Source organism: Melampsora larici-populina, assembly GCF_000204055.1.
Source record: "Melampsora larici-populina 98AG31 unplaced genomic scaffold MELLAscaffold_52, whole genome shotgun sequence".
Lineage (NCBI taxonomy): Eukaryota > Fungi > Basidiomycota > Pucciniomycetes > Pucciniales > Melampsoraceae > Melampsora > Melampsora laricis-populina.
In genome coordinates this window covers 702,630-713,162 of record NW_006768816.1, presented here as the reverse complement: position 1 = coordinate 713,162, position 10,533 = coordinate 702,630, and the positions used below count along the sequence as shown (strand labels likewise).

General features: G+C 46.0%; 2 protein-coding genes across 2 annotated transcripts; both read left to right on the top strand.

Moving 5' to 3' along the window:
- Positions 1-271: 271 nt before the first annotated feature.
- On the top strand, positions 272-800 carry MELLADRAFT_92818 (uncharacterized protein; the record flags this gene model as incomplete). The annotated part of the gene is made up of 2 exons (XM_007415600.1): positions 272-559; positions 636-800. The coding sequence occupies 2 exons, from the start codon at positions 272-274 to the stop codon at positions 798-800; spliced, it is 453 nt and encodes a 150-aa protein (XP_007415662.1).
- A 3,621-nt stretch (positions 801-4,421) lies between these two features.
- MELLADRAFT_92817 (uncharacterized protein) lies at positions 4,422-5,204 on the top strand (the record flags this gene model as incomplete). The annotated part of the gene is made up of 1 exon (XM_007415601.1): positions 4,422-5,204. One exon carries the CDS (start codon positions 4,422-4,424, stop codon positions 5,202-5,204), a length of 783 nt encoding a protein of 260 aa, XP_007415663.1.
- Positions 5,205-10,533: the final 5,329 nt, after the last annotated feature.

Here is a 10,533-nt window from a genome sequence, read left to right as displayed (position 1 = left end):
CACCCCTGACCTCATCAATCAGTATCAATCGCCATTAATCTGCCAAGATCCCTCCCCATTGGATTCACCGGATCAGCAGTCACCATGGGCGAATCCAGGGTGACCCCAAGTTGCGTTTTCTATACGTTTTTCTTTCAGATCGGCTTAAAAAAACTGACTAATTCCTTTTTACCCATTTTGTTCGAAAGTCTCAGTGGTCTTATCTTTCTTCGACTTCCACATACCTTTCCCCGTTTCAAACCAATCTCCACTTACCTCCATTACTTACACCATGCCGACATCCACTGGACCATCGACATCCAAAAGTCTTGCACCTCCATCATCAACCCCAGTTCGCCAGCTACGAAACCGTTCTCCACAGCAACCATCGCCCGGTTTTGTCTTAACAGGGTCAGACTCACGACGTAGGATCACGAGAGAGGGCAGTAACCCTGCCTCTCATCCTACTACGCCTGTCTCTACTTCAAAAGACTCTGCAAAACGAGGCCGGGAGGAGGCCAACGACGACGAGCCTGATCTGAACGTCACAAAGAAACGAAAAACAGTACCCAAGCCCAAGGTGAGTCCTCTGTCTTGCTCTTACTTTCCTCTACACGTGATCCTCATCTATGTTTTCTCTTTGGTTGGTGCGTTAGGGTACCAAAGACAAAGGAGTACCTACTGTGGTCAATGTTGATCAGGACTCCTCTGGAGACGAGAACGAGGCTGTTGAAACCCGACCGGGCCACCGAGGCGATGTCAAGGAGCTTATGAGGTACTATGGAGCTCCCAAGCATTACAAAGACGAGGTAAGTAGTTAACAATCTTTCAAATTGCCATCGAAACCATCTCATCACTCACTTGGTTTTGCTTCCCTTGTATAGACTGGGCCCTTCAAGCGCTCATACCCGTGCAAGTGGTGTGGTGAGTACTATACCCAAGGTTTCAAATCGAACGACAATCTCTATGGCCATCGAGATGGTGACAAGGACCGTCGACCTTGCCCCGGCCGTAAGAAAGCAATAAAATCTGGAATGAAACTGCCACCTACCTACCAAGAATTACAGAAGGCTGCTAATAAAGAGACCGCTGGGGGAAAATTTATGTCTGCTTTCATGGATCGACCTTCATTCAGTGTTCAGTTACTCAACGTCTTACTTATCTTATGGATCATCCGGCAAGCTCTTCCTTGGTTGCGATTCTCCGATCCAATATTACGAAGCGCCTTTAAATTAGCCAACCCATCTGCCGACATGCGATCCCCTACTTGGGCTTCCCAAACTGCTAAAAAAATCTACAAGTTGCTTCATGGTGAGGTTTTGCGAAAAGTAAAGGTGTGTCTCTTTAATCTATGTATCTATTTTCTACCATCACTTCAATTTCTCACACATCTGCTTCCTTTTATCTGTCTCTTGTTTCCACAGGCTAATTCCAGCCGTATCTGGTTAGTCCACGATGTGTGGACCACCCGAGGAAACCGATACGCTTTCATAGCGTTGATAGCTTGTTATATCGATGCCGATTTTCGATATCAGAGGGTTTTACTGACACTCAAGATGGTCGCTTGGAACCACTATGGAGCGCTTTTGGCGCGCCCGGTTGCTAGGTATCTAGTCCGTCACGACTTACACCATAAGATAAGTGTTCCCTTTGGTTATGTTTTTTTGCGTCATTTAGCTAATCTTTCATCACGATACTCACGTTTTAGGGCAAACGACCGACTCAGGCTCAAACAACAACACCATGGCAATTGAGATGGAGGTCATGTTCGCCGCCAGTGAGAAACCTGTGGAATGGGCTAGTTCCCAAAACCATGCTCGATGCTATTGCCACAAGTTGGCTCTAGTGGTGAAGGCCGGGTTAAAAGCATTATCAATTGAATCAGGACATTCAAAACCGACCACCAACGCCAATGTGGCTGTTCCCTTACCCACCTTTCAGCTTAACGACCAGGCAGTCGAGGTCGACGCTGAGTCAGCTGACTCGGATGAAGAAGAAGATGTGGACGAATCCAATCAAGGTCCAGAACTTCCCGAAGAAGAATTGTGTTCATCAGTTGAGAAGGTCTTAGCGAGCCATCCAGGCAATATTTATGCGACTGCAGTTCAAAAGGTAATTTCAAAGCTTAACTTGTTGAGTTGCCTTTCGAGAAACTGACCAATATGTTTTATCAGGTCGATACTGTCAGCAAAAAGATTGCTGGCTCTCATTCTCGTCGTCAAGAATTCAGGGGGCTTTGTAAGGAAGCCGGGTTGGATCACCGGACACCAATCGCAGGATACAGCATTTGTTGGAATGTTATATACGACTCTCAAAAGCGCATGTGCGCTGCACAAGAGGTGGGTAGCATATTGATTGCTTTATCTTATCGAACCTTTTTAATTGAAACCTTTTGTATCCTCACAGATAGTTAATAAGATGCTCGCGACTGATCGCAAAGGTGCACAGTTTTTCAAAGGGATATTGATACATGCTGATGAATGGGAAGCAATCGAGGCACTGAATAGCATATTAGAGGTATGTGGATCAATATCCTCGGTTTGGTTATAATATGTTTATTTCTAACATGTTCCACAGATTTTTGCAATTGGAACCAAACGCATGGAGGGGGACTTTCCCTCGGGTGCTATGGCTCTTGTGGAATATCACCGGATCAAGAATTCACTCAATGAAGCTCGGAAGAAGACAAAATCAAAACCATTAATAGACATGGTAGGTGTAATGTTAGACCAGCTTCACCTATACGTCGATGAAGCACTTTGATGCAAGGCACTTGTCTTGGCATCAATTATGCACCCACGATATTGTCTAGCGTTCTTTCAAAAGGCCTATCCGGATCACAAAGACCAGGCAACAACTTGGCTCAATGAAGCATTTGCTTCTGCGCTGAACACCGCCCGAAAAGAATCAGACACCACTCAATCACAGCCTCTGCCAGATGTCCAACACGATGTTGTAGATGACAATGACTTCAATGAATTTACTGCCAGCTCCAACACCAATCCAACACACTCGGCACAGGAAGGTGAACTAGAATCCTACTTGATGGGTCACCGCGAATTTGAGAAAAATGAGACTGCACTCGATTGGTGGAATGTGAGTCCAAAAGATTCCTCATGTCACCTTTCAATAAAATATGATTGACCTTTTAATATGTTTGTTCTAACAGAGAAACGAAGCTATATTCCCAGTACTTGCGACAATGGCACGAGACTACTTGGCGGTTTTGGGCACCAGCTGCCCGGCTGAGCGCGTATTCTCTAGCGCAGCCGATATTTGCACGCAAGATTGTGGTGGGCTCCTTCCTTCCACAATGAGCAGGTTGGTTTGCTCACGTGAGTGGTTAAAGGATTGCATAGACCCAGGAGGTGAGTATGGTACAGCTATAAAATATATTACCACATACTTGGAAGGCGAGGATAAAAAGAAAAAGAAAGGATTCATAATTGTAGATTGAGATTAGTAGAATAGCTTGTGATTGCTTTATAAAACGTTTCTTTTTTGGTATTAAATTTTTTTGTCCTTCGGTAGGTAATACAATGTTTTTTTACCTTTGGCCCAAAACGACCGCAGTGAGGTGCCCTGCGGCGCGCTGCGACCGTTTCGAGCGCGCAGCGACCCCAAAGACGATTTTTCCTGCGGTAGCGCTGGGGTGAGTTTGGCTTTCCACTGGGGTCGATCCCGCCGCTGGCTCCGGGAAGCTGAATTCCCCCGCGCTGCGGCGGGGTTTGGGTGTTGAAGGTAGCCATCCTATCTTACCTGGTCAATCTGAACTCATTTGGTGGAGGGTAAGTTTATATTTTCATTGAATCATGTTTGAGTAGGAGTTGACCTGAAACACTTTCACAGGAACATGCTCCGGACTTCCCAGTTTTGGCTTCACTTGCTCGTGATTATCTATCGATCTCCGCCACCTCTTGTTGTGTCGAACGTACCTTCTCATTGGCAGCTGATGTTGCTGTACCTGCACGAGGTTCTCTCAAGCCAAAGGCAATCACTATGGCTGTTGGCTGTAGGGAGTGGCTGTAAGGATTGGGTTACAGTATGGGATTAGACAGGTTGACTTCTCTATACTCACTATCAGCCCTGGCTCCACGTTGGGTTCTCTTCTCTTCACGAACCCCGACTGGAGCTAGGTAAGAGTCATTATCATCACTCTCATATTCATTTATACTTGTTCTGATTGTTTCGCTTCTCTTCACGAACCCCGACTGGAGCTAGGCTAGCGAGCTTGTAATGCAAACAAGAGTTCTAGAATAGTTTTCAGTGGTTAAAGTCCACCGTGAGAGTTCCCGAGAGTCTAGTGAAGGTTCTTTTACAGAGAACCTTACACTTTTTTATTCTATTTCTCAACCTTATTCTTCTTTTCACTATCGTGTGATCTCTCTTGACTCATTATCTTGACACCTTGACATTCCATCACCAAATCAATCGTCGATCTTATGCCATTCAACTTACCTGCCAATTTCTCGACCAATCCCAAAGCTTTTCTTAGAAGATATAGACAACCCCAATCCGTCGATTCACCTCCTGCACCAGCGCCTCCACGTTACAACTGGCAAGTAGAAGGAGAAGACGTGGATACGCCTAACAAGACAATCTGTACAATTTACCCGTCGTCGTCTCACACTCTAGCTGCGTCAACTGAACCTGATCCAACGATCACACCCGATAGGCACATAGTTCGCGAATTTTTTGATCGAGCAAATCTATCGACGCCTCTGGTACCGGGAAGCTTCATTCACACGCCGATGCAACAACCCCCAGCCGGATCGTCGCAAGGTATTGGTGGGATCGCGGCGCTGGAACCCATGTCTCGAGACGAACTCGTCGAGACTCTACAAGCAAAAGTTGAAAGCTTAGAACAAGAGAAGTCGGAATGGACTGCAAAGTTGGAACTAGCCGCCGCTGACCGGACCCGTATCGATGCGCTCGAATTGACAATCTCCCAATTACTGACGGAACGGTCTCCTGGTACAGCTCGTAGTACAGGATCTAACAACCCCTTTGCCTCGTTTCGAAATCAATTATCGACTCCGACCCCAGCTGCCCCGCGTGATCATAGAGCCATCAACACGGAGATCGCACAAGCGTTAGTTCAATCATCTCCCGTGATGACTCAGCAAGATTCACCGATTCGAAACGCATTCATACGGCCAACGGAAAGTGTACAACGAGAACCGCGTCGTGTTTCATTCACGCACCTCATGGATCCGGAGCTGTAACAACCAACGGTACCGTCGAGAGCACCTTACAACGTGCAGTCCGCGCTCACATCCAAGTACCTCCCTTTCGTACACAACCGGCCGAAGTCCAACAGAAAGTCAACAAGGTTTATGCAAGCGATCTTAAGTTATCTGAAATCCCTAAGTTCAATGGACCATCGGAAAGTCCCGCAGCGCTGTTTAATTGGCGTAGGTTAATCGAACAATACTTCGAATTGAAAAACGTTTCCGACCATCGACAACGGTTCATCATCTTGGGTTCGGTAGTGGTTGAACCACGAGCAGGAGCATGGTATACGAACTGAGCAGGAGCATGGTATACGAACTCACGTACCGATCTCATGCATGAACTGGCAACAGAAACCTTACCGACTGGATGGTTAGAAGAAACAGAGAAAAGCATTCGGCAGTTACGAATGGGGATTAATGAAGATTTCAGGTTTATGTTGGTAGAGCTCGTGATCTATACAATCTAGTACAAGTCAAGACATCTCTTACACCCAAGAATCTGGCGGAATACATCGTGTGGGGAACGCCCGACATCTTCCAACGATGGGTCAGAGATCGCCAATTGCTGCAAGTACCGGACTTCAAACTCTTACCATTCATCGCGCAGGCAAACAACATATGGGATTTAGTTCTGGCCAGCAATCTCCTCCCTCGAGTCCAAAACCGTCACTCAGTCAGTATCCACACGCCTACACCTCGTGGAACGAACGTCACCAACGCACCTGTTGGCCGATCAATGGAGGAACGCGCCGATCAGGCGTGGCGATACCATTCATACATGAGACATCTGGGACTGTGTGGTGTATGTCGAACGGCGTGTGGGAAAAGCGACTGTCGAGGCCCGGCAAAAGGACCATACGTGACAGTTCCTGGTCTGGACGTCTTCAACCCTGGACCTCGTCCATCGCGTCGACAAGATGCATCATCAACGAACCCATCACGCCAGTCGAACGCGAATCGTCTCCCATTGGCGCCGGGCGCTCCAACGTCTAGACCTGCGGGCCGACCACAGAATCAAGCACCTCTTGTCGCCAGCATCAACGAAGCGCCTGATTTATTTACTCAAGACCTTGCACGTTATGAGGAAGCTGACCGAGTATTGGTGGCTCACTTGGCGAATGAGAAGGAAGACGCAAGGTGTGTCAAGAACCCTGGTTCTCATACCAAATCCATCATCCTAAAGCTGAAAATTAATGGTGTTGATGTTCGGGCGCTCATTGATTGTGCAGCGGAAACGAATCTGATGGCGGATCGACTATCAAAGCAAGCCAAAATTCCACGCCGTCGACTAGTCGCGCCAGTTGAAGTGCGATTGGCAATCGACAACAAAGAAGCTCAACCGTTTTACTTCACGGAATTTTGCTTTGCCAACGTTTCGTCATCAGAACCACCATTACGTTTCGGATCCACCTTCTTCAAACTCGCACCCTTAGGAGAAAATTTTGATGTAATTCTGGGGACCCCCTTCTTAGAGAAATTCCACCTTGATGTATCTTTGCATGACCGGACTGTGAAGCATGTACCTTCAAAGACTATCCTTAGGGAATCTCAGAATATAGTCAATGAGATCAATGAAATAAAGAATGAAATGATATCATGTGTTGTTGAAAATCTGAAACAAGTTCAAGACTCGAGAGACTTGACTGCTCGAGAAGAAAGAGTCCTGAAGGAGTTTTCTAATTTGTTTCCAGACGAACTACCCCCAGTAGAATCTGAAGAGGAGGATGACTTTTTCCCTCCTGAAAGTCAAAATGATTCCTCAAAAGTGCGTCATAAGATCATATTGACAGACCCTAATGTGGTCATCAATGAGAAGCAGTACGCTTATCCACAGAAGTACTGGGGTCCATGGCGAAAGTTAGTAGACCAGCATTTGGCTGCAGGTCAAATCAGACGGTCAACAAGTCAGTACGCGTCCCCTTCGATGATCATTCCGAAGAAGGATCCCAACGCGCCGCCATGATGGGTGTGTGATTATCGCACACTGAACAAGTACACAGTGAAGGACCGTTCACCATTGCCCAATGTTGACGAGGCAGTGCGATTGGTGGGGAAAGGAAAAGTTTTTTCTGTCATTGACCAAATCAATTCTTTCTTCCAAACAAAAATGCGCGAAGAAGATATTCCGTTGACAGCAGTCAAAACGCCATTTGGGCTCTACGAATGGGTGGTCATGCCAATGGGCTTAACCAATGGACCAGCGACGCATCAGGCACGTGTGGAAGAAGCTTTAGGTGAATTGATTGGTGGTATCTGTGTGGTATACATCGATGATGTTGTTGTTTTTTCAGATTCTGTAGAAGAACATGAGGCCCATGTCAGAGAGATTCTGAGACGCTTGCAAGCAGCAAAGCTGTACTGCTCTCCATCAAAAAGCAAACTATTTCGACGCAAAATCAACTTCTTAGGTCATGAGATAAGCGCAGATGGAATTTGTCCGGACGAGCAGAAGGTAGATAAAGTTACCAAATGGTCGACACCAAAATCTCAAAAGCAACTCCTTCGATTTTTAGGCACAGTCCAGTTTATGAAAAATTTTGTAGATGGATTAGCTCATTATGTTGGAACACTATCACCATTAACCAGTACAAAGCGTAAAAATGAACCTTTCAAATGGGGAAAATCAGAAGACCAGGCATTTGAGAACATCAAAAGAATAATGACAACACTTCCAGTATTAAAAACCTTAGATTATGAATCAGAAGACCCTATTTGGCTTTTTACGGATGCTAGTGGACACGGCTTAGGTGCAGCGTTGTTTCAAGGCTTGGAGTGGGATAAAGCGTCACCAATTGCTTATGAGAGCAGAACAATGACACCGGCAGAAAGAAATTACCCTGTCCATGAACAAGAACTTCTGGCAGTTATCAACGCACTTCAAAAATGGCGTCTCTTACTCTTAGGCTTGAAGGTTAACGTTATGTCGGACCACCATTCACTCACTCATCTCATGACGCAACGTAACTTAAGTAGAAGACAGGCCCGTTGGTTGGAAACCCTTTCGCAATTTGACCTCGATTTCAAATACTTGAAAGGTGAGGATAACACTGTGGCCGACGCTCTTTCAAGAATTGAAGACGTAGCAGCACTCGAGGTCAAGTCAACATTCGATGAACAAACTTTACAGGACATCAAGACTGGCTATGACATGGACCATTTCTGCGTACGGCTTTGTTCGACACTGCCGCTACGGGAAGGGACAGAGGTGAAAGACGGCCTTATCTTTCTGGACAATCGTTTAGTGGTCCCAGACACTGACGGATTGAGACACCAATTGATCACGCAAGTTCATGAATCACTTGGACACCTAGGAACACTGAAGACCTTACTGCAACTTCGGAGCGAATTCTTTTGGCCCAATCTCACGACTGATGTCAAGAAATTCGTAGCTTCATGTGACACTTGCCAACGAACAAAGGCGAGGACGACTCTGACCTCCGGACGAATGCAAACGAGCGAGGTTCCACATATCCCGATGGAACACATCGCGCTAGACTTCATCGGCCCATTTCCTAAGGTCAAGAATTATGACATGCTCCTGTCCATTACTTGTCGACTCTCAGGGTTTGTTCGTACTGTTCCAGCCTGCCAAACAGACACGGCCGAAAGGACTGCTCAACGAGTTTTCAGCGCTTGGCTTTCAATCTTCGGGGCACCTCGTACGATGATAGGTGACCGAGACAAACTCTGGACGTCTTCGTTTTGGCAAGAGCTCCATCGACTTCTTCGCATCGATGTGCACCTGACGACAGCATATCACCCTCAAAGTGACGGTTGCAGCGAGAAATCAAACAAAACCATTGTTCAGATTCTGCGCCAACTTGTGTCTTCACGTCATGGCAAATGGCTTGAATCGTTGCCATCGGTCGAATTCGCAATCAACTCCGCTGTTAATGTCGCAACCGGTGTCTCGCCATTCGAGTTTGTTTATGGCCGCAAGCCCCGGCTGTTCCCAACCAACGCACTTCCAGTGGAGACGAGTCCTAGTATCGCGAAATGGATCGAGAAACGGCAATCGCTGTGGGCAGAGACACGTGACCGTCTTTGGACTAACTGGATTTCGCAAGCAGTACATTACAACAGTCGACGACGCGAAGGTGACACATTGGCCATTGATGATTGGGTTTTAATTGATAGCAAGGACCAACAGCAGGTTGTTGGAGGAGCAGGCAGACCGACTTCAAAACTTCGACCAAGATACGATGGACCATACCAGGTCTTGGAATGCCTCAACGACGGTCGGAACTTCAAGTTAAGGCTCAGCAGCGAAGATAACTCACACCCCGTGTTCCACATCTCCAAACTCAAGAAATACCGAGGGGAAGGACATGAGGATGAGAAGGAAGGGACAGGCAATTGACCTGGGTGTCAAAGTAAGTTCCCACCATTATTAGTATGCACCGCCGAAGGCTACATCCCCCAAAAAATCTTTTCAAAAACAACTCCTTGGCCACGCCCGTGAGCACCGCACAACTTTGTATTGTTTCACTTTTCAGTAACGAAACTATCACGAACCTGGAGCGGAGGATCAAGCTCGACACGGCACATTTTGCGACGTCAAGGATTCAAACAAAAACACCTTTTTCTTATTCACTTTTTAGCGGCAATTTCAATTTTTTTTTACATTCAGTTCAGTTTCAATTTTTTTTAGTTTCTTTCAATTTCACAAATCAGATGGTTTTTAAGGGCGAGTCATGCCAATTTTTTTTCTTTTCTTTTTTCTCTTCTCTTATGAATTTTTTCTTTTCAACAATTATGATGGATACATGGTATAATTAGGTGGAACATAGAATTTTTTTTAGGAAGGGAGGGATGTAAGGATTGGGTTACAGTATGGGATTAGACAGGTTGACTTCTCTATACTCACTATCAGCCCTGGCTCCACGTTGGGTTCTCTTCTCTTCACGAACCCCGACTGGAGCTAGGTAAGAGTCATTATCATCACTCTCATATTCATTTATACTTGTTCTGATTGTTTCGCTTCTCTTCACGAACCCCGACTGGAGCTAGGCTAGCGAGCTTGTAATGCAAACAAGAGTTCTAGAATAGTTTTCAGTGGTTAAAGTCCACCGTGAGAGTTCCCGAGAGTCTAGTGAAGGTTCTTTTACAGAGAACCTTACAGTGGCTTCGAGCTAAGATTCCAGTTACTGGTCGATTTGCAGATGCGATTAGTTATGTAGCATCCTTTGCTGTCAACTCCAAGAAAAAGACTGCAGTCACAAACATTTTGAATTAATTATCAACCCTTATACCACTTAAAATCTGTGTCTCACTTGGTTCTTTGTCTCTTTTGTTTTGAATTTCTTTAGTCTTTTTATCT